The sequence below is a fragment of the Bufo bufo genome, chromosome 2, assembly GCF_905171765.1.
Source record: "Bufo bufo chromosome 2, aBufBuf1.1, whole genome shotgun sequence".
Lineage (NCBI taxonomy): Eukaryota > Metazoa > Chordata > Amphibia > Anura > Bufonidae > Bufo > Bufo bufo.
The window spans coordinates 83,837,932-83,863,678 of record NC_053390.1 but is presented as its reverse complement, the minus strand read 5'-3'; the positions used below and the strand labels follow the sequence as shown (position 1 = coordinate 83,863,678).

At 42.6% G+C, this 25,747-nt stretch overlaps 1 protein-coding gene across 1 annotated transcript in view; it reads right to left on the bottom strand.

Annotated features, from left to right (window-relative positions):
- Positions 1–25,747, bottom strand: part of HCN1 (hyperpolarization activated cyclic nucleotide gated potassium channel 1) — a 465,956-nt gene that overhangs the window by 334,494 nt on the left and 105,715 nt on the right. The window contains exon 2 of the mRNA XM_040421267.1: positions 20,867–21,290. Within this exon, the coding sequence (XP_040277201.1) occupies positions 20,867–21,290 (424 nt within the window). The remainder of the gene's footprint in view (positions 1–20,866; positions 21,291–25,747) is intronic.

The window sequence follows — 25,747 nt, the reverse complement described above, 5'->3', positions numbered from 1 at the left end:
CATGGAAACGGGACTTGTGCAAAAAATGTTGTGCAAATGCTGTTTAAAAAGTCACAAACTCTGGGATTAAAACTTTTGTATGCCACTTTTCTAGTTTAAGAAATACAGTATAATAACAGTAAGAGATCTGACAACAGCAGCTGGCTAGAAGTTCCCAGATGGCAAAAACAGTTTTTTTTAACTATATAGTATGAAACAGAAAGGATATACAGTACAAACCAAAAGTTTGGACACACCTTCTCATTCAAAGAGTTTTCTTTATTTTCATGACTATGAAAATTGTAGATTCACACTGAAGGCATCAAAACTATGAATTAACACATGTGGAATTATATACATAACAAACAAGTGTGAAACAACTGAAAATATGTCATATTCTAGGTTCTTCAAAGTAGCCACCTTTTGCTTTGATTACTGCTTTGCACACTCTTGGCATTCTCTTGATGAGCTTCAAGAGGTAGTCCCCTGAAATGGTTTTCACTTCACAGGTGTGCCCTGTCAGGTTTAATAAGTGGGATTTCTTGCCTTATAAATGGGGTTGGGACCATCAGTTGCGTTGAGGAGAAGTCAGGTGGATACACAGCTGATAGTCCTACTGAATAGACTGTTAGAATTTGTATTATGGCAAGAAAAAAGCAGCAAAGTAAAGAAAAACGAGTGGCCATAATTACTTTAAGAAATTAAGGTCAGTCAGTCAGCCGAAAAATTGGGAAAACTTTGAAAGTAAGGGCTATTTGACCATGAAGGAGAGTGATGGGGTGCTGCGCCAGATGACCTGGCCTCCACAGTCACCGGACCTGAACCCAATCGAGATGGTTTGGGGTGAGCTGGACCATAGAGTGAAGGCAAAAGGGCCAACCAGTGCTAAGCATCTCTGGGAACTCCTTCAAGACTGTTGGAAGACCATTTCAGGGGACTACCTCTTGAAGCTCATCAAGAGAATGCCAAGAGTGTGCAAAGCAGTAATCAAAGCAAAAGGTGGCTACTTTGAAGAACCTAGAATATGACATATTTTCAGTTGTTTCACACTTGTTTGTTATGTATATAATTCCACATGTGTTAATTCATAGTTTTGATGCCTTCATAGTCATGAAAATAAAGAAAACTCTTTGAATGAGAAGGTGTGTCCAAACTTTTGGTCTGTACTGTATATATTAAAAATATACCAGATTTTATATGTTTGATTATTTTACTAATTTTAAAATCAAATGTGGAACATCACTTTAATTCCTCTACCAAGAGTATAGCTTTTCCTACACAAGACAACTATAGTAAAAGAATACCTGAAAAAACAGGAACAACCACCATAGGATACTAAATGTAAACCAGGATGTATTCGCAGGGTCAGATAATACCGGTAATGTAGTGATCAGGACTTACCTTTTTGTTTACAATCCCATTAAGTTCCCTTCTACACCGGTGAAAGATCGGGTCAATTATCAGGAAAGATCATTAGTACAAACACTTGTTACCGAATATTGGCCCTTGTAAATGAGCTGCCAATCACCCGACAAACAAGCAAAACACTTGTTTTTTGGGTGATCATATCTGTTATGCGGCACCTGAAATCACTGCTTGTTGCATCACATCGCCCTGTGCGGCTGACAATATACAAAGTGATAGGGGGATGAATGATCATAATAATGATCATTCACCCCTTTCACTTTGCATCATATCATGTGAAAGGCCCTTTAAATGAGCCCCAATCGACTTGTATATCGTTTATAGGCACTATCAGTAATTGTCCCAGCATTGACGTGTGTAAGAGGACCCTAAACAAGGCTATGAGGAAATATAACTGACAAGTGAGATTTTTTGCTAAACTTTTGTGGATGAAAACTGCCACGCTGTGGCTACAAAACACTGCTATCAAGTTAACTGCAGATTGCACTGCGGACATTTCTACAGTGTGTGGATAAAATGACTTACGGTATATTTGCCAACTTCTGAAGGTTGGAGTGATTCTCTTCCCCTGAACATGCCCAATCACCACATCAGAGCTCACATTTATTTAAAGGCTATGAATGGCTTAGGGGATTTTTTTTTTTTTGTATTGCATTTTTTTCATTTTGGGCTAAAAATCTTTTTTTTTTTTTTATAGTTTTTTAATAAAAAATGTTCAACTGTCTTTGTTCTACATCTTTCACTTTGTGTCTCTGCAGGCTATTGCCTTGTGTTCTACACTGAATGTGTCAGGAAGCTGCTCTGACAGCTATATGAGAAGCCCTTATCTCTGAACTCCTGAAGCCTATAAACACTCATTACAGCAAACTGACAAGAATATGGCTTAAACGAGTGCTTTTGAGTTCTGCCAGATCTCATTCACTGTAACGCAGAATTTAATTCTCTGCAGATACACTGTAGAATAAGTAACAACACTGCAGTTGGTAAATTTGGGGCATGTAAGTCCTGCCCCAGGAACGCCCCAGAAACATCTGGTCAGCCCACTTATGGGTGCACTTTAGCCCCATCCATTTTCAGCCTGGGCAGCCTGAATTTGTCAGGCCTGTCTTAGAAAATTTGGGGTAGTCTCTGCAAATTCGGGACTGTTGGCAACTATGAAGGATATATATCAAGATTCAAACAACCAATGAAAAAATATGTAAAGCTCCTTCCCTTTAAAGGAAAGCAAAAATTTGTGAAAAATGTCCAGTGATGCCATATGTCCATATACTGTACACTGTATGAAACTGTATTCTGATCAGTGAAAACGGTAACATAGAAGGCATGAAAAAATATATACCAGAATTTAAAAAAGTTGTCTCAGGCCTGAGAATACAATCACAGTGATGACCAGACTCAAGGTTCAGAACAAACATTTGCATTGACTACTGTCATAAAGTCTACATTGTCCATTGAAGAAACGTCCTCAAATCTTAAATCTGGTAACACAGATATAATCTGGTGTCAGCAATGAGTGGTCATCATCAAAACCATGAATGGGGAAAAGTTTTGATTGTTGCCAGAAACAGTTGGAAACGATATAGATGTGCAGTAGCCCAGACCTGGAGGTATCTGCAACTGTTGTTTTATTGTATATAGTTATGTACGGGTATATTTTATGTTATTTAGCTGTACCTTCCAGTAAAGTATATGGATGGCAAATGTTTAGCAGGAACAGGGCTAACCACCCTGTTACTCCCCTCTTGGGTGAATTTGGTTGGTCCTGCTTCCTGCCAGGAAGCAGACACAGAGAGGGGAGGAAGCTCATGGCAGAGTTCCTGCTCCTGTTAGAAGTTCCCCAGAGAGATCAACTTTATTCTGCCTCAAAAATATACTTGAGAGACCGGACAGCTGAGTGAACAGCCGAACACCTGCATAATAGACACTGCTGTAAGGTGAAGGACTACGGCTCAGACACCCATCACCCAAGATTACTACTAGACCAGTTAAAGCTAAAGTCTATATCTACACCCAAAAGTGTTCATTTGCAGTTAACCAAACTACCTCCGTATTCCTTTACTGGTGCCAGAAATTGCACTTTGAATCTGCTGCTATTGAATGTACCAAAAGTTATATGCTGGACTTAATAAAAAGAGACTGTTATACATTCACTTCTGACCTTCTTCAAACTACATTTCCACTACACCGATCCCCAGGGAACAATACCCTCAGGGAGTACACTGTGACACAACACCTCATCAGGGTCACTACCACTTCCATCCTCTGCACTGTCTGCGCAGGGGCTCGCTGCAGATGACAAATGGTCAATATGACAATCAAAGCTAATTTAGAAAGGTTGTACTACAACATCAGCTATAGACAGCAAAAATATATATATAACTGGTGTCAACCTGTCAGCAGATGTGGTGCCAGACAGATACGATTTGTCATACAGTAGGTTCCTGTGGACATATTTGCTCCAAATTCATTTCTGTCACTATGAATTCTCCCATTGTTTTACAAGAAACATCAGCTTAGTGAAGTCATTTGTATCTAAAATATTGCACCTAATGCTTTGTCTGAATACAACCTTAAAGGGGTTGGCCTCAGGACATGTCATCAATATCAGATTGGCAGGGTCCGACTCACAGTACACCCACCAGTCACTTGTTTGAAGAGAATGCAGCGCTTGTATGAGCCTGCCTTCTCTTCACTGTTTACCGGCTCGCCATCAACATTGCATAATAGCAGCTGTTCCATCCCGATTCAAGTCAATGGGAAGGAGCATTTTCACTCTGTATGCTCCTTCCCATTGAAGTCAATGGCGAGCAGGTAACCAGTCACACAGGCGCTACATTCTCTTCAAACAGTCGATCGGCAGGGGTGTCGGGAGTCGCACCACCATCATTCAGATATTGATGACGTATCCTGAGGATAGAGATGCAAGAAGTAGTATAGAGGCAGCACTATGCGGTATCCAGATAATGCGTCTATGTCAATGCAACAGCCTAGCCGTAGGCCCTTGATCCATCAGGCCATGAAAAACACATATAGAAAAGAAGATGGCTTCGGCAGCATTCCGCAATATCAAAACGATCCTTTATTCGTACCTCCAGACACAATTGGCAACGTTTCGACTGTACACCAGTCTTTGTCAAGCCTAATGACATACATTCTGGTAGGCATATATATACCCCCCACATAAAAGACACACCCCGTTACATCATCAGTACAAATCACTGCACAATAGTATACACATGTTGATATTACAACTCACAGTTAATGATATGTCCACCCCGCTCGTGTTGTTCACCTCGGCGTTCCAATATCTGTAATGCGCAGCCGCATCTCAATGTATTTGCATATCGGAAGTGTCATACGTTGCCATGACTCCCGGCGGCGCACGTGTCTCCAGCCAATGTGCTGCAGGACGCACTCACTGACGTCACAGCTTGTGCGTCCACCCCATGACCCACACTCAAGTGCGCACAACAGTGCGTCAATAGCGTTAGTCACGTGGGGTACGTAGCCAATGAAGACCCGGCGCGAACATCGGCGCCATGGCAACGATGACGCCACGGTCACCACTACTTATTACATGTGTGATCTGTATCTAAAGTGGCCGGGTCTATATATTACAGAACCTCCGCTCACAGCGATAATCACATGACTATAGAGGGAAATTAATCCTGACCCCACATATACACGCACATAACAGCTAATGGAAAAATGCATAACTTCATAAGTGTGGTGCACAATAATCACACATAACCATCATCTGGATGGTGTATCCCATATATACATCACATATGGACCATCAACATGGTCCTTTGACATATAGACTAAAGACTGTTGCACCAGGGATGTGCCACATATATATTTAAAAACATGATGTCACTATACTGAGAGGACAAAACAGTAACAATCATCAATCGATGGATGCGACATTAAACTCTAAATTCAGGCCAAAAGGTTGGAGGGACCTGAGGGTATGGATCCATTTAAGTTCCTTCTTCCTCAGGATTCCCTTCCTGTCCCCACCCCTTCTCAAGTATCCTACACTGTCAATAACTCGAAATCTCAATTGATTAATGGAATGTTTACAGTCAATGAAGTGTTTTGCAACCGGTTTGTCAAGTGCACCTGTTCTAATTGTGCTTTTGTGTTTGTTAATTCTTTCCCTCAATTCCATCGTGGTCTCCCCCACATAGATCAGACTGCATGGGCACTGTATCATGTACACCACATCCGTGGATTTACATGTAAAATGACCTTTGATCTTAAACCGTTTACCACTGTAGGGATGTGTAAAACCATCACCTTTCATGATGCCACCGCAGTTGCAACATGAAAGGCAAGGGAAATTACCATTCCTCAGTGGTGCTAGCCTTTTCTGTCTTTCGATGTCCTTCCCCCCTATATCCGCCTTCACCAATCTATCGCGTAGGTTAGGGCTCCGTTTGTATGCCATCATTGGGGGAACTGAAAATTCAGTGACTGTAGGCAATCCTTTCTGTAGGATCCGCCATTCCTGTCGTAGGATGTTGGCTATATTGCCGCTATCACCCCCATAGATGGATACAAATGGAATGCGGGGGGTCTCCTGTTTTTGGGATTTCCTTACCAGAGTGGCACTACGTTCCATGGATGTAATCCTATGCTTAGTACGGTTGATCAATTTGATGGGATATCCTCTCCTGCTGAACTTATTACACATCTCATCTACCCTAATACCAAAGAGGGTGTCATCCGATACGATACGGCGTACCCTAAGTAGCTGACTCCACGGGAGGGAGCTCACCATGTTCTGAGGGTGACTACTGTCATACATTAACAAGGTATTCCTGTCTGTAGGTTTTTGGAAGAGATCAGTACAGATCCTTCCATTGTGCACCTGAATTCGGACGTCAAGGAACTGCAGCTCACGGGCAGAATGCATCACGGTGAACTGCAGGTCCCGGACCCCAGAATTCAGGTGCGCATGAAACTCATCCAGTTCAGGCACGGTGCCAGTCCAAATCAAGAAAATGTCGTCGATGTAGCGCCACCAGCACAGGACTCTCTCAAAAAATATGGAGCGATACACCAGCCGATCCTCGACCTCCGCCATGAAGATGTTTGCGTAGGTGGGGGCCACATTGGACCCCATCGCCACACCCCGCTTTTGCTGGTAGAAGGTGTCACCGAAGAGAAAGTAATTCCTCCTCAGGACAACCTCCAAGAGGGCGAGGATCAGCCGGCGCGCCCCAAGAGAGAGCCCCGTGCCGGCCAGGGCCACATCGACGACATTTAAACCATAGGAGTGATCAATGGATGTATACAGGGATACAACATCAAAACTCACAAGTAAAAATTCCGCCGGCAAGTCAAGTGAATTCAGTTTAGTCAAGAAATGGCCAGTATCCCTGACATAGGAGGGGGCCGTGGTCGCGTGGATCCGCAATACCTTGTCCAGAAAGATGGATACAGGATTGAAGATGGAGCCCCTGCCCGACACTATGGGTCGGCCAGGGGGATCCACAAGGCTCTTGTGGATCTTTGGTAAGACATATATCACAGGGGTGATTGGATGGCTTACACGCAAAAAGCTGTTTAATTCATCATCAATGATTCCCTGGCTGAGAGCCTCATCCAATAGCACCCCTATGACACCTGCTATGTCCCACCTTGGATCCTTACTCAACATCTCATAGACATTGTCATCCCTTACCTGCCTTGTGATCTCATCAGTATATTTACATGTGTCCATCACGACCACGGCACCCCCCTTGTCAGCTGGTTTAATCGTCAATTGTTTGTTATGTTCCAGCTCAAGAACAGCCCGTCTCTCATCATGAGATAGGTTGTGTCTGAACTGGTGGGTACCCTCCACCCTCAATTGATCGATACGTTTTCTGACGAAACTGATATATGTTTCCACCACATGGTTGTTTTGTGGTGGAATAAAATGACTTTTATTGCGTAATTCGAAATTCCTACACATCAAAGTATCAGTGGATACAACAGTGGATACATCAGACTGACTGGCAGATACATCAGTATTTCTAGCTGAAAAGAAAGCTTTTAATCTCAAGCGTCTAAAAAACTTTTGTAAATCGAGCTCAAATTCGAACCAGTCCCGTGAGGTTGTAGGGCAGAATGTCAAGCCACGGCTTAGTACACTAATTTGTGCTTTATCAAGCTGAAAAGAGGAGATGTTCACTACCAGATTCATCATTTCCGCTGTCCGCGTCTCGTTACTCTCCCCTGAATGTGGGTGCAGGCCTCTGTTGGTATTGGGGGAAGGGTCCTTGTTGGATCGGTGGTGTTTCCTACCACCCCTTCTGTATCGCCCTCCCCTCTTTTCCTGCTTGGGCCTAAAAAATTGGACGCACCTGATTCATCAGCAGAATCGGATTCACCAGTACTAAAGCCGAATTTACCTTGATCAAAGCGTTTGCCGCGTCTACGCCTATTAAACCTTTGTGGTTGAGATGCCTGCCAGTTATATATTTTACCAGATTGGTAATCCTCTAAGTCCCTATGCCACTTATCTCTCTTGATGTGTTCCACTTCCAACTTGTGTCGGGCAATGTGTTGAGTGGTCTTTTCTTTGTATACTGTATAATCCTCAATACTCACAAGGTCCCGAATCTGGGTATCCAACTCGGCTGTGGTTTTCTTCAGGTTGTCAACCTCTTTCTGTAAAAAGTCTATGTTTAATAACATTAATTCAAAAGAGTATTGGTTGTTGATTGCTTCAAAGGCTTTACAAAAATCACCATTGGTAGGGAATAAATTGGGGCGAAGGTTAGATCTAAGTCCCCTCGGTATCCTTTGTTGCTTATAATATTCTCTTAAAGTGATTAGATGAAGTTCCATAGTGTTTAATCTTTTGAGATCTTGCTCCGCTTTGCGTTTCAGGATATCAACGGAGGGGGAACTCAAAAAGGCCACATCACATCCATCTACATTGATAAGCCGCTGTATGTCCTCATCAGTATATACATACATGTGTCTTTGCGAGGTATCCATATTCTTACTTGGACCTGGGGGACCCTCCATGATGAAAATCACCACTGCGTCCAGCTCCCTAGTGCACGCCTCTCGGATCAGATAAAGATGCAAGAAGTAGTATAGAGGCAGCACTATGCGGTATCCAGATAATGCGTCTATGTCAATGCAACAGCCTAGCCGTAGGCCCTTGATCCATCAGGCCATGAAAAACACATATAGAAAAGAAGATGGCTTCGGCAGCATTCCGCAATATCAAAACGATCCTTTATTCGTACCTCCAGACACAATTGGCAACGTTTCGACTGTACACCAGTCTTTGTCAAGCCTAATGACATACATTCTGGTAGGCATATATATACCCCCCACATAAAAGACACACCCCGTAATTTCCCTTGCCTTTCATGTTGCAACTGCGGTGGCATCATGAAAGGTGATGGTTTTACACATCCCTACAGTGGTAAACGGTTTAAGATCAAAGGTCATTTTACATGTAAATCCACGGATGTGGTGTACATGATACAGTGCCCATGCAGTTTGATCTATGTGGGGGAGACCACGATGGAATTGAGGGAAAGAATTAACAAACACAAAAGCACAATTAGAACAGGTGCACTTGACAAACCGGTTGCAAAACACTTCATTGACTGTAAACATTCCATTAATCAATTGAGATTTCGAGTTATTGACAGTGTAGGATACTTGAGAAGGGGTGGGGACAGGAAGGGAATCCTGAGGAAGAAGGAACTTAAATGGATCCATACCCTCAGGTCCCTCCAACCTTTTGGCCTGAATTTAGAGTTTAATGTCGCATCCATCGATTGATGATTGTTACTGTTTTGTCCTCTCAGTATAGTGACATCATGTTTTTAAATATATATGTGGCACATCCCTGGTGCAACAGTCTTTAGTCTATATGTCAAAGGACCATGTTGATGGTCCATATGTGATGTATATATGGGATACACCATCCAGATGATGGTTATGTGTGATTATTGTGCACCACACTTATGAAGTTATGCATTTTTCCATTAGCTGTTATGTGCGTGTATATGTGGGGTCAGGATTAATTTCCCTCTATAGTCATGTGATTATCGCTGTGAGCGGAGGTTCTGTAATATATAGACCCGGCCACTTTAGATACAGATCACACATGTAATAAGTAGTGGTGACCGTGGCGTCATCGTTGCCATGGCGCCGATGTTCGCGCCGGGTCTTCATTGGCTACGTACCCCACGTGACTAACGCTATTGACGCACTGTTGTGCGCACTTGAGTGTGGGTCATGGGGTGGACGCACAAGCTGTGACGTCAGTGAGTGCGTCCTGCAGCACATTGGCTGGAGACACGTGCGCCGCCGGGAGTCATGGCAACGTATGACACTTCCGATATGCAAATACATTGAGATGCGGCTGCGCATTACAGATATTGGAACGCCGAGGTGAACAACACGAGCGGGGTGGACATATCATTAACTGTGAGTTGTAATATCAACATGTGTATACTATTGTGCAGTGATTTGTACTGATGATGTAACGGGGTGTGTCTTTTATGTGGGGGGTATATATATGCCTACCAGAATGTATGTCATTAGGCTTGACAAAGACTGGTGTACAGTCGAAACGTTGCCAATTGTGTCTGGAGGTACGAATAAAGGATCGTTTTGATATTGCGGAATGCTGCCGAAGCCATCTTCTTTTCTATATGTATCCTGAGGATAGGTCATCAATATAGGAAACTGTCCACCTTTATAAGGGTTTTCCAGGTTTTTGAATGTTTTTAAATTTACAGTGAAGCCTGTGGAACCTGCTGAAAAAAGCTAACTCTCCTGTTCGCCGCTGCTCTGTTTCAGCTGCCTGGATCTCCTTTTCGGCCTTACAGTCCATGTCTGTTAACTTCTGGATGGACGAGGTCATGTGCAGCCAATAAGCGGCATATGACCCAGCAGTGATGTGCCTCTTGGGGACATGTCACCGTTGAGGTCAGTCACAGGCTGCAGTGGCACATATGACTTCACCCAACTGGAAGTTTATAGATGAAAGACCAAAGAATTGGCGGGGAGATGGTGAGTATGATTTTTTCAACAGGTACAGCAGGCTTGTTTTAAAATTTAAATATGTGAAAAAACCTGTTTCAGTCTGAAGTCAGACCAGTGCAGATCCAGTTCTACAACCTTGTCAAAAGTGTTAAAAAGTTGCCATCAGCTATACACTTCATATATAGTATTACATTTAGCCTTCCAAATGAATGGCAGTTTATGTTATATGTGGATGCCTCAGGTCTGCCAGTGCACCTCTTTGTTTGCTTTGATGCATTGGGTGGGAGTCACTAGTAGGAGACCCCTCATTTTTAAAGAGATGAAGGTGTTACAATCAGTTGATCGCTGCGAGTTTGGCTTTACTACCATTACCATGGGAATCCAAGTCTAGGCTCAAATCTTTCTTGCCATGGCTGCTGAAGAGAAAAAGTAACATGCTGGCCATTCCTAAAATTGGTTGCCCAAGTGATAAATAGAGGTGTAGGTCAGCAAGATCTGGCACACAGACAGAGGTCACAGCTACCGTCTGTCTTAATTGGACATGGGGAGACAACCCCTTTATGGCTCATCCACATGAGACTGAAATGCAAATCTGCTTTATAGAGTAGTAATAGTAACATGGAAAAGATTATTTTAAAAAAAAATCCATCTGCACATTGTGAAAAAATAAAAATGTAAAACATTGCAGTATTAATGACCACACGGCACGGTCGTGATCCGGTCGGATTGTGGCCGCGCTGCGGTCAAGAACTGCACAGCCAATTGGTCCGCAGCTGCCTTTCATTTAACTAATGAAGACCACAATGCATTGTTAATGCCCGCGCCGCTATTAAAGGGGTTTTCCCATCTCAGACAATGGGGGCATATTGCTAGGATATGCCCTCATTGTCTGATAGGTGCAGGACCCAGCGCTAGGACCTGCACCTATATCTAAAATGAAGGCCCGAGATGGGAAAACCCCTTTAAAGGGAACCTGTCACCGGGATTTTTTGTATAGAGCTGAGGACATGGGGGGCTAGATGGCCGCTAGCACATCCGCAATACCTAGTCCCCATAGCTCTGTGTGCTTTTATTGTGTAAAAAAAGATTTGATACATATGCAAATTAACCTGAGATGATTCAGGGACAGGACTCATCTCAGGGACGGGACTCATCTCAGGTTAACCCCTTACGGACACAGCCCTATTTCACCGTAGGACCAGGCCATTTTTTGCAAATCTGACCAGTGTCACTTTAAGTGCTGATAACTTTAAAACGCTTTGACTTATGCAGGCCATTCTGAGATTGTTTTTTCGTCACATGTTGTACTTCATGACACTGGTAAAATGAAGTCAAAAAAATAATTTTTTTTTGCAAAAAAAAATACCTAATTTACCCAAAATTTTCAGTTTCTCTACTTCTGTAATACATAGTAATACCCCCCAAAAATGTGATGACTTTACATTCCCCGTATGTCTACTTCATGTTTGAATTATTTGGGAATGATATTTTATTTTTTGGGGATGTTACAAGACTTAGAAGTTTAGAAGCAAATCTTGAAATTTTTCAGAAATTTACAAAAACCCAATTTTTAGGGACCACTACAGGTCTGAAGTCACTTTGCGAGGCTTACATAATAGAAACCGCCAGAAAATGACCACATTCTATAAACTACACCCCTCAAGGTATTCAAAACTGATTTTACAAACTTCGTTAACCCTTTAGGTGTTGCACAAGAGTTATTGGCAAATAGGGATGAAATTTGAGAATTTCATTTTTTTGCCTAATTTTGCATTTTAACCCATTTTTTCCACTAACAAAGCAAGGGTTAGCAGCCAAACAAGACTGTATCCTTATTGCCCTGACTCTGCTGTTTACAGAAACACCCCATATGTGGCCTTAAACTACTGTACGGCCACACAGCGGGGCGTAGAGTGAAAGGTGCACCGTTTGGTTTTTGGAGGGCTGATTTTGCTTGACTGGTTTTTTGACACCATGTCCCATTTGAAGCCCCCCTGATGCACCCCTAGAGTAGAAACTCCATAAAAGTGACCTCATCTAAAAAACTACACCCCTCAAGGTATTCAAAACTGATTTTACAAACTTTGTTAACCCTTTAGGTGTTGCACAAGATTTAATGGAAAATAGAGATACAATTTAAAAATTTCACTTTTTTGGCAGATTTTCCATTTTAATATTTTTTTCCAGTTACAAAGCAAGGGTTAACAGCCAAACAAAACTCATTATTTATGGCCCTGATTCTGTAGTCTACAGAAACACCCCATATGTGGTCGTAAACTGCTGTACGGGCACACGGCAGGGCGCAGAAGGAAAGGAATGCCATACGGTTTTTGGAAGGCAGATTTTGCTGGACTGTTTTTTTTGACACCATGAACCATTTGAAGCCCCCCTGATGCACCCCTAGAGTAGAAACTCCAAAAAAGTGACCCCATTTTAGAAACTACGGGATAGGGTGGCAGTTTTGTTGGTACTAGTTTAGGGTACATATGATTTTTGGTTGCTCTATATTACACTTTTTGTGCGGCAAGGTAACAAGAAATAGCTTTTTTGGCACCATTTTTTTTTTGTTATTTACAACATTCTTCTGACAGGTTAGATCATGTGGTAATTTTATAAAGCAGGTTGTCACGGACGCGGCGATACCTAATATGTATACGATTTTTTTTTATTTATGTAAGTTTTACACAATGATTTCATTTTTAAAACAAAAAGAAATGTTTTAGTGTCTCCATAGTCCAAGAGCCATAGTTTTTTAAATTTTTGGGCGATTATCTTATGTAGGGTCTCATGTTTTGCGGGATGAGATGACGGTTTGATTGGCACTATTTTGGGGTGCATATGACTTTTTGATCGCTTGCAATTACACTTTTTGTGACGTAAGATGACAAAAAATGGCTTTTTTTTACACCGTTTTTATTTTTATTTTTTTACGGTGGTCACCTGAGGGGTTAGGTCATGTGATATTTTTATAGAGCCAGTCGATTTCATTTTTGAAACAAAAAAAACATGTTTTAATGTTTCCAAGAGTCTAAGAGCCATAGTTTTTTCGCGATTATCTTGGGTAGGGTATGATTTTTGCGGGATGAGATGACGGTTTGATTAGCACTATTTTGGCGTACATGCAACTTTTTTGATCACTTTTATTACCTTTTTTGGGAAGTAAGGTGGGTAAAATTAAAATTTCATCATAGTTTTTTATTTTTATGGCGTTCACCGTTCGGGTAAAGTAACATGACCAATTTATAGATCAGGTCGTTACGGACGCGGCGATACCAAACATGTGTAGGGAATTTTATTTTTTTCATTTTTAATCAGTGATAAATGTGTTTTTTGATTTTTACTTTTTTTTCACTTTTTTTTGGACCCAGACCCACTTGGTTCTTGAAGATCCAGTGGGTCTGATGTCTGTATAATACAGTACAGTACACTATATAGTGTTTTGTACTGTATTTTACTTACACTTTGTCTGAACAGATCTATGCCTTTAGCACAGACCTGTTCAGCACCATGGACAGCAGGATGCCTGAGAAGGCGTCATGTTGCTATGGGAACCTTCCCCGTCTGCTCAGTTGTGGCCACAACTGCGCAGACGGGGAAGGGTAAGGAGGGGGGCTGTCTGGGGGCTCTCTCCCTCTCCATCGGGGGGCTGCAAAGGCACAGCAGCCCCCCGAAGGGAGAGGGAGCTCCCTGAGCTGTTAACCTTTTCCATACAGCGGTCCGTACGGACCGCGGTATGGGAAGGGTTAAACGGCTGACATCGCATCACAGATGTCAGCCGTTTATACCAGGGTGTCAGCAATGTGCTGACACCCTGGTATACCCACTGGCCACCAACGATTATTCAAGGGGAGGCGGGCGGGGGATCGCGATCCCGCCTGCCGCACCGCCCGCCTCCCGCACCGCCCGCACTGCCCACAACCCCCCCTGCACCTCCCACCACCATCAAATCATTCAGGGGTGCAGGGGGGGTGAAACATATATAGTTTAGGCACACTAAAGTTTCTGATCCCCGCGGTCGGGGATCAGAAACTGCAAAAAGCGCAGCAAACCGCAGGTCTGAATTGACCTGCGGTTTGTTGCGATCGCTGACATGGGGGGGTCACGGGACCCTCCCGGGCATTTAGCCGAGGTGCCTGCTCAATGATTTGAGCAGGCATGGGGTTCCGATCACCGCCCGCGGCGCGGCGGTGATCGAAAATACACAGGGCGTACATGTACGCCCTGTGTCCTTAAGTACCAGGACACAAGGGCGTACCTGTACGCCCTATGTCCTTAAGAGGTTAATTTGCATATGTATCAAATCTTTTTTTTACACAATAAAAGCACACAGAGCTATGGGAACTGGGTATTGCGGATGTGCTAGCGGCCATCTAGCAGCCCATGTCCTCAGCTCTATACACAAAATCCCGGTGACAGGTTCCCTTTAACAATGAAGACCGACCATACAGTGCAGTCTTCATTATTTAAACAAAAGGCAGCTGCGGGCTAATTGGCTGCGCGGTTCTTCACCTCAGCACGGCCGCAAACCAACCGGATCATGACCGTGCAGTGTGGTCGTACCCTAAATGTCAGGTTTATACTGCAGATTTTCAATGCGGACTTCACCTTCACCTTTACAATGCAAAGGGTAAAATCTGAGACAAGTCGACATGTAACTCATACAGATTTTGCCGCAGATTTTTCCCTGATGGTTCCTCTTCAAATTACGTCCCGCACATGGGCTTTCTGAGATAACTGTGATACGCTGATGTAATTGCTTACCTCGTGTACATAATTTATCTTTTTTCAGTGTGGACTCTCCAGACCTGTTCTCACCATGTTAACCAATCCCTCCGGTTTGTCTCCATCCTGTAGGTATCACTTTCTGTATCCAACCAAACCCATGATGCACTTCTCCTTTGTCTGCCGCAGATCCAGCACCGCCCAGCTAGTTTATAGCTCCTCCCACCCAGCTAGTTACAGGCACACCCCTATCTCTGCCCTATCCATGGACAGGAAATAAAAGCGGCATGGACATGGTCATGTGACCACAGCCCAGAACGGAAGATAGGAGCGGTAAAGGTAAAAGAAATACATTACAAAATGACAGCGACCTTCATAAGATATTATTTTAAAGGATGTGAATGGAAACTGGAAGACCCCTTTAATGTTATCACTTTAATGCCTCCATGACCACCCATATAAAATGAACTCTTCCATATCTAACCATTCAGCATGTCGTTATCTATAGAGGGAAACGCAGTCACTCGAAAGCAGTTAATCCAATAACACTATTTTTCCCCTAAAACTGCATCACACAGCAGCTACTGTAAAATGGCACATTACATATTTATGTTAAGCCTGTCAGAATAAATGAAATTTACCAAATGTTACTAAAAATATTGTTTCTTAGGGCAAAAAAAGCCTGGGATCTGTAACAAATATAATTAACTATTCTGGGTCCTTACGGTGCCTCCAATAGACTCTACTTCCCCTCCGGATATAAATATATTAAGGTCAAACTGGGCGATTCCTGGTGTACGCCATATTACCATCTGCATCGCCGGCTGAGAGAAATTAAAGAGAATATTAAATACAATGTAATATTTGAATTAATAGCAAAGGTTAGGTTTGGCATTTCTGCTTAGCGCGCCACAATCTGATCTCGTTTCTCACTCGGTTGATCTCTTAGTGAATACATTTCCCTGGTCTATTAAAGGGCAGAAAAGATAGAATATTTATTTCTCAGGAAAATGAAAGCTTATCACAATAGGTTCTCAACACTTATAGGTGAACCTAATACGACTCCCTGCAGTTTTCTTCAGGAACTGAGTGAATTAGACACTTTTATCTCGTGAATGGGAAAGAATTTATTTAGGACAAAGTGTAATGGAGGGCGAGGTCTGGCTGGCGGCTACAGGACAGTAATTTCCAGGGCAAAAATGAATCGGGATGAGACGCCCTGACATCTCCCTCTCTGCTTTGGGGCCTTGCTGACCAAGCGATTTTGTCATTTTTTTAACTGTCGCCTTCTAAGAACGATAACTTTTTTATTTTTCTACCAATGAAGCCGTATGAGGGCTTGTTATTTTGCGGGACAAGTTATAGTTTTAAATGGCACCAATTTGGGGCACACATAACTTACCGATTAACTTTTATTAACTCTTTCTGGGGGGGGGGGGGGGGAGGAAAAAACAGCAATACTGCCACTAAGTGTTTACATTATAAAATTAGCAGAGTTGATTTTTCGCCATAAATAACATGATACCTTTATTCTCTGAGTCACTACGATTACAGTGATACCAAATACATATAGGGGGATATTTATCAAACTGGTGTAAAGAAGAACTGGCATAGTTGCCCATAGCAACCAATCAGATTCCACCTTTCACCTTTTTCCAAAAGAGCTGTCGAAAATGAAAGGTGGAATCTGATTGGTTGCTATGGACAAATAAGCCAGTTCTACTTTACACCAGTTTGATAAATCTCCCCCATAGTTTTTTTTTATGTTTAATTACTTGTACACAATAAAAGCTTCCGTGCACAGACATTGGCACCCCACAATTTCATTCCTGGGGTGCCAATGGGATACAGAGAGAATCCGCTCCCTCTGTAATGGCATAGACTCTGTGGTCTCTGTTGGGGGTTAAATGGCTCAGATCTGCGCTTCTGCCTGTCCGGGTCATTAGTGCAGGAGCCTGGCTCTCATGTGCAAGCCAAGCCCCAGCCCACCTCTGCACAGGAGACCTGTTCAGCGGTTAGAATGGGCCGCCTTAAAAAATAGGTGGTCACTAAGGTCCATTAATTACCGCCTTAAAATGTAACTGTCATTCTTTTTTTTATTTTTGTAATGTATAGGGGCAGTGATACTGACCATTTTTGTAATATACTTTAATTACTGAAATCGTACATATCTATTAAAAAAATAGCTCTAAAGTGGCCCATTTTAAGCCTTAGCAACGCTCCTCTGTCTTCTGTTTACATAGCACAGTCAATGCTGAGCAAGTCTCCACTGTTATGTAAACAGAAGACAGAGGAGCGTTGCTAAGGCTTAAAATGGGCCACTTTAGAGCTATTTTTCTAATAGAAATGTACGATTTCAGTAATTAAATTATATTACAAAAATGGTCAGTATCACTGCCCCTATACATTACAAAAATAAAAAAGGCATATTGGTGGTCACTAAGAGGTTAAAGGGTATGTCTAACGCCTTGAAGGACACTCCTTTCCATTTGAATACAAGCTATCAATAGGTTAAGTATCACTTCTTTTGTTATTTAAGGACAACCCCTTTAATTAATTACGTTTGCTGTGCTACGCTGTTTTTGTAGCTTCCATGCACTGCAATGATAGCTACTGAAATAACGCAATGCCGACCCACTCCGCTGTCTCCTGCAAAGCTGGTGGTCGGGGTTTAGGCTCATCTCGCCTTAGTATTGGCGAGATGAGAGAACCCCTTTAAGGTCTTTCAATGGACCCTTGTCTGCCCATATAAGATTTGGGTATATATTGCATAATAGGGACTCCAATAAACCTTGGAGGAAATGTATAAATAACCTAGGCCGTGCTTTTGGCGTTAAAAAGTCACAAAACCTGGTTTTATGACTTTTTATTCACCATTGCCACTAAATCTAGTCGCAAATGGTGTTCTTACGCGGAGTATGGGCAGGGCCATAGGCCTTGGCACATCTGTCATCATTTAAGGTAAATGTTGACTAAAATCTGAGAGAGCTTCGAGCTGCAGTTGATTTCAGTCTGGTGCACACATTGCCGTAGGACAAGGTCTGCGCCTCATTATAAAGGAATGGGGTCATTTATCAAACTGGTGACTTAGTTGCCTATAGCAACAAATCAGATTCCACCTTTCATTTATCACAGCTCCTTTGGAAAATGAAAGGTGGAATCTGATTGGTTGCTTTGGGCAACTAAGACAGTTCTACTGTACACCAGTTAGATAAATGATCCCATAAATGTCTGCTCCGGTGACGCGGGCCTTAATAAGAGTACATGCTGATCTTGATAAATCAGGGTCTTTGTGTTTCAATTCATCACCATTTTCAAGATTGCAGCTGGAAACTCTTTATATTCAAAGTCTGCACAGGGGAGTCATGTTTTTCCCTGAAAAGACACAATTGTGAATGGATATATTTTTTTTCATTAATACTTCATTTGATATGGTATGCCGATTATCTCATACCAACCAAACCAAAGGCCACTATCTGTATACAGCAGGATCGGACATCAGTATCAGACTGGTGGGGAGTTCGACACCCAGCACCCCCACCGATTTGTCCTCAGCAGCTGCTGATGGCGGACATAACAGTAGATGGAGCCAGAAGCCGCCAGCTCCATCCAGTCATGTAGTGATCATCAGGGGTGTACCTAGCCTTTCTGCTGCCTGAGTCGAAAACTGAAAGGGCACCCCCACTCCCCAATGCCAATTTCTTCAGCCCATGGCCCTTCGGTTGCCCCCCCTATTGCCCCTACCTGGTGCTGCCTGAGGCGATCGCCTGACCTGGCCTCATTGGTGGTGCACCCCTGGTGGTCATGCTGTGTTACTGCAGCTTACTGTAGCTCCTGTTTCATCGAAATCAAGCCAACGGCAGACATCTCAATCAAATATCTTGTGCTTTGGAGACTATACTAGAGAATAGGCTTGAGCGAGTTGATTTGTTAAAAAACTTTGTTTGTAATGCTGCTTCCGTACAGCATTAAAATGTATTGTCTCTGTGTAGCAAACTCTGTCTTGGCCGAAGTTGCACGAGACTTCAGTGAATGACTTCAGTATTCCTACCTGCGTATTTCAAAACATATTAAAATAGGAATCCAAAGTCGGCTTTGGTACTGGCTGGTACTCTTTGTGTCCCAACTGGTCACATGACACAAGGGGAGCAGGTCACTGCTGCAGCCTGTGATTGGCTGCAGGAGTCATCTGTCCCCTCATCGACAAATGTTGATTTTAGCGCGGAGGGAGAGGAAAGACCAGCCCAGGTGCGTAAGACATTGAACCCAGTGGCAAGGACCAGGTAAGTATGATCTCCACCACAGGTCAGCCACTCGGGAGGCCTGCTTACGCTTGGATAACCCCTTTAAGACTGGGTCCACATCCATCAGATATCCAGCAGTGGCCTTTTTTGTTGTGGACTACACTACAGATTTCACCTTTCTACATTAAAAGGAATAAAAATCCACAATGCAAATAAACAGCAGATATTGACATGCCATAGAGAATCTGCATCGCAGGTCAATTTCTGCGTGGAAGTCACTTGTTTTACCTCCTTAGTCCTGGTTCACTTCTGGGAGAATTGCTAGGTTAATGGCTAGATATATACGTTTAGATAATCTTTTTTTATTTAATTAAATTACATGCATTTTGAACTAAAAAAAACATTTTATTGCAATAAGTTTTAATAAACATTTTTGGACTCTTTTGTGCAGCCTGAAGCTATTCCAATTTATAGCAGGTCCCAGAGTGCTGTTCACTAGCAAATCCATCAGATTGGCTTTCGGAAACGTAATCAAGGTCGTAAATAGAAAAACCATAATGAATCTTTAAAAGGTCCAGATTACTCTGAAATTCAATCTACAAATTTTTAAAAAGTTTGCATGAAAAACCAAACCGCGGAACCATTGAAGTCAACGGGTCAGCAATAAAATGCAGCATGCACTCGTATTTTGCCGATCCCCTGTTTGAGGACCACAAAACGGACACAGTCATTTGCATGAGGCCTACACCAAATAAGGCTACATGCACACGCCCGTTGTTTTGGTCCACATCCGAGCCACATTTTTTGTGGCTCGGATGCAGACTCATTCACTTCAATGGGCCCGCAAAACATGTCCTATTCTTGTTCATTTTGCGGACAAGAATAGGCATTTCTATAATGGGCTGACGTTCCATTCCGCAATACACGGGCGGCATCCGTGTTTTGCAGATCCACAATTTTCGGACTGTAAAACAGGGCACGGTCATGTGCATGTAGCCTAAGGCCTCATGCACATGGCCGTTGTTTTGGTCCGCATCCAAGCCGTCGTTTGGGCGGCTCGGATGCGTAGCCATTAACTTCAATGGGGCCGCAAAAGATGCGGACAGCACTCCGTGTGCTGCCCACATCCGTTGCTCCGTTCCGTGGCCCCGCTAAAAAAATATAACATGTCCTATTCTTGTCTGCGCTTTGCGGAAATTTGCAAATTGCGGAACTCGCACGGACGCCATCCGTGTTTTGGGGATCTGCGATTTGCGGACCGCAAAACACACCATGGTCGTGTGCATGAGGCCTAAGTCACACAAACTGGCCTGAGGTCTACATACCTTTAACTGTTCATATAATTGAAATTGTGATAAAAATAAGTCAAAGTTTCATTTAGTACAAACTAATGTGATGATTTAAATAATCTAAGAATAAATGGCAAAAATAAAATAAAATAAAAAATCTGAAAAAAAAAACAACTTGCAAATATTTTGATTTCTTACCTCTTCCCACTGATGAATGTATCGAATTAATCTTGAAAGTCGCAGCAGGCGCAATAAGCTGAGAATTTTTGTAAATCTCACAATGCGTAGTGCCCGGGCAGTTTTATAAACCTCAGAATCCATGCCTTTCTCGACAATGAGAAAGATATAATCCACAGGGATAGAAGAGATGAAGTCCACCACAAACCAACTCTTTAAATAACTCATCTTTATGACTTTGGGATCTAGTATTATTTCTGAATTGTCTTCAATGACAATCCCAGTTCTAAAATTCATGAACAAGTCAAATAAAAAAACGGTGTCGGAGGCGACGTTGAATATAATCCACGGTGTTGTTGTCTGCTCTGTGAAGAAGGTTATCCCGACTGGAATAATGACAAGATTCCCCACCATCATAATCAGCATTATTAGGTCCCAGTAAAACCTGCAAAAAAATAAATAAAAATAAAATACGACAGTCAGAAGGCAGAGATGACATCATGTACTGCCACATTTCATTTGCATAATAATAACAGGAGCGAGCACTGTATTCTGCGAGAATGCATTATAATGAGGCATTCTCTATAGCAATCAAACTCCGAAAGCAAAGTCTTCCACATTTACATAGCGTTTTTGTGAATGCTGCAAATTAGTGGATATTGATTCAGCTCTGTCTCATTAAAGAACACAAAAACTCCTGCAATAAATAGCATGTGTTGTATATGTGACTCATTCATTCTTTATCTCCCTGTACCGCAGTCCTTGCATTGACTGATGGCCTCTCATATCAGCGACCTGCTTATTGCATGTGTACAATAAGGATCATTGATCCCTGTGGTCTCTTCCTGGGTCATGGTCAGTAGCTTCGTTAAAGGAGTATTCCCATCCCAAGTGATAGGTCATAAAGGTAGGATTGGTGGGATCCCACTGCTGGGACCTTCATTGATTACTAGAGAAGAGTCCTGTTGGACCACAGTGGGGATGAGGATGAATGTAGCGTGGCTAAGCTATATGCCCCATACAGTGCCTTGAAAACGTATTCGTACCCTTGGAACTTTTCGAATTTTTTCATGCTTAAATCAATTTTTGGGGGATTTTATGTGACAGACCAGGGATGCCCAACCTGCGGCCCTCCAGATGTTGCAAAACTACAACTCCCAGCATGCTCTGATAGCTGTAGGCTGTCCAGGCATGATGGAACTTCTAGTTGCGTAACAGCTGGAGGATCGCAGGTTGGGCATTCTTGTGATAGGCCAAGACAAAGTAGCAAGTATGTATAAAGTGAAAATAAAATGATACATGGTTTTTTCAAAAATTTTAATTGATAAAAATCTGGAAAGTGTGGCGTCCATTTGTATTCAGCCCCCCTGAGTCAATACTTTGTAGGACCACCTTTCGCTACAATTACAGCTGCAAGTCTTTTGGGGTATGTCTCTACCAGCTTTGCACATCTAGAGGCTGAAATTTGTACCCATTCTTCTTTGCAAAATAGCTCATGCTCAGTCAGATTGGATGGAGAACGTCTGTGAAGAGCAATTTTCAGGTCTTTCCACAGATTCTCAATGGGATTTAGGTCTGGACTTTGACTGGGCCATTCTAACACATGAATATGCTTTGCTATAAACCATTCCATTGTACGTAGCTATGGTTATATGTTTAGGGTCAGTGTCCTGGTGGAAGGTGAACCTCCACCCCAGTCTCAAGGATTTTGATGCCTCTACAAGGTTTTGCTTCAGGATTGCCTTTTATTTAACTCCATCCACTTTCCTATCAACTCTGACCAGCTTCCCTGCCCCTGTTGTACAAAAGAATCCCACAGCATTATGCTGCCAAGTCCACATTTCACAGTGGGGAGGGTGTGTTCAGGGTGATGTGCAGTGTTAGTTTTCCACCACACATAGCGTTTTGCATTTAAGCCAAAAAGTTCAACTTTGGTTTCATCTGACCAGAGAACATTCTTCCACATGTTTGCTGTGTCACCTACATGGCTTGTGGCAAACTGCAAAAGGGATTTCTTATGGAATGCTTTCAAAAATGGCTTTCTTTTTGGCAGTCTTCCATAAAGGCCAGATTTGTGGAGTACATGACAAATAGTTGTCCTGTGGACAGATTCTCCCACCAGTGACATGTCAGGAATTTTGATTGTTGGAGGTCTGGGTGCTGAGATCCCCAATGATCATGCTTTGTTTCTGTTTACTCTACTTGTCCCTACATTTCAGATATCAGTGGAGCCCTCAGCATATAGACTGCCAAAACCTTTGGCATCACTATGACATGCCAAAAGTTTGTTAAAATGATAATCCAGAAGTCAAGTCTATAAAGCCTTATTGTTTCTTTATATAAAACTGGAAATTGTAAGCTGCATCCTGCCCTAAATACAATACTCCTGCAGTAGACACACCACACATTATAGGGGGTTTGGGTGCTCCATAGCTGTGCACATAGCAATGCTTTATGAACTATTTGTCCAGTACTTTTATATTGATAGCCTATTCTCAGGATGGACCATCAATATCTTATTGGCAGGGGTCCAAAACCTCCATTCCCCCACGACAGCTGTTCTGCAGCAGTTCTGGTGCCGGGACTACACAGCTCTGTCCACTGGTTACTGCAGTGCTGCTCCTAGTGAAGTGCATGGGAACACATCACAGTTACCTGCTCCATCTACCACACAAAGGACAAAGCTCTGTAGTTCCGGTACCTACAGTACTTCGAGCTTATTAGTGGGGATAGGAGTTGATGGATCGCTGCCAATTTGATATTAGGATACGCCATCAATATAAAAGTACTGGACAACCCCTTTTGGTGAAGTGCAAAGAGCAATTATTATAAATACTGTGCATTTGGAAAGTCTTCAGACACTTCTTTTTCCATTTTGTTATGTTGCATTGTGCTAAAATAAAATAAAAATCAAGTTTTCCCCAACAATCTGCACTCAATATTCCATAATGAAAAAACAAGCATGAGCAGGAAAGAACTGCCTGCAGAGACCAGAGACAGGATTTTGTGGAGGTTCAGATCTAGAGAAGGGAAAGAAAATTTTCTGCTGCACTGAAAGTTCCTAAGAGCACAATGGACTTCATAATTCTTAAATGGACAACGTTTAGATCAAATTAGATTCTTCCTAGAGCTGGATGCCCCACCAAACTAAGTATTCAGGGGAAAAGTACCTTAGTAAGTGAGGTGACCAAGAACCCAATAGTCACTCAGTGTGCAGATGGGAGAAAATTTCAAAACGTTAACCATCACTAAAGCACTTCACCAATCTGGGCTTTATGGCAGAGTAGCCAGAAAGAAGCCTCTCTCTCCTCAGTAAAAGACATATGAAAGCCCAGAGTTTGCAAAAAAAACAACCTAAAGGACTCTTAGACTGTGAGAAACAAGATTATCTGGTCTGATGAAACCCAGATTGAACTTTTTGGCCTCAATTCTAAGCGTCATGTCTGGAGGAAACCAGACAATGCTCATCACCTGTCCAACGCCATCCTTACAACAGAGTACAGCGGTGGTAGTATCATGCTGTGGAGTGATTTTCATTGGTTGGGGAAGGGAGTCTGGTCAGAGTTGAGGGAAAGCTGAATATAACAAAATACAAAGCTAGTCTTAATGAAAACCTGATCCAAAGTTCTTTGGACCTCAGAATGGGACAAATGTTCACCTTCCAACAAGACAATGACCCTAAGCACGCAGCCAAGACAAAATAAGAGAGGCTAAGGGACAACTGTGAATGTCCTTGAGTGGTCCAGCCAGAGCCTGGACTTGAGAGACCTAAAAATGACTGTCCAGAGACAGTCCCCATCCAACCTGATAGAGCTTTAGAGAATCTGCAGAGAAGAATCCCCAGATCTAGGTGTGCAGGCCTTATGCCATCATACACAAGAAGACTGGAGGCTGCAACTGATGCCAAAGGTGCTTCAACTAAGCCCTGAGTAAATACTGAAATTGCATTTTATTTTATTTTAATACAAGCCTATAACATAAAATGTGAAAAAGTAAAAAGGTCTGAAGACTTTTTGAATGCCTTGTACCGTGTAAAATACAAAGGAGAAATGTCTCTGGTTGTCTTACGGTAATTCCTCTGCGCTGCAAGCCGCAAATAGTGACGTGGGTTATTGTCACTTAGCCAAGGTTCAAACAAAAAAGAGACTGCGCTGCCGAAAGAATATTCCTTTTCTTTTCCTCTCTCCTCGGATTAAAGGGGAAGAGAACTAGGTTTTCACCAGGTTCACAGGATGTAACAGAATCCTCCTCAGATCTACAAGTGCCTGCAGAGTGCAAATAGAAACTCCATATGGTGAAGTACTGCCACTGTGTTTTACAACCGCAAGGAAGAAATATACTCACAAGATTCCATTCACAGTGTGCGTATTTATCACCACTTGTGTTCCACATCTCCATAGGCTTCAGCAAACACCTTATCTGGTATTCCGATAGACGTATGAATGCAACTCCAGAGTTGCATTCATACGTCTATCGGAAACCGGGATTTATGAGAAGATTAAGGAATACCAGATAAGGTGTTTGCGAAAGCCTATGGAGATGTGGGGACACAAGTGAATACGCACACTGTGAATGGAATCTTGTGAGTATATTTCTTCCTTGCGGTTGTAAAACACAGTGGCAGTACTTCACCATATGGAGTTTCTATTTGCACTCTGCAGGCACTTGTAGATCTGAGGAGGATTCTGTTACATCCTGTGAACCTGGTGAAAACCTAGTTCTCTTCCCCTTTAATCCGAGGAGAGAGGAAAAGAAAAGAAAAGGAATATTCTTTCGGCAGCGCAGTCTCTTTTTTGTTTGAACCTTGTACCGTGTACATGACAATGAAGTATGACAGACTTTGAGGACATTTAGTCCAAATATACCCAGACTGGAGCAATGGATGATGGTTTGAAATGACTA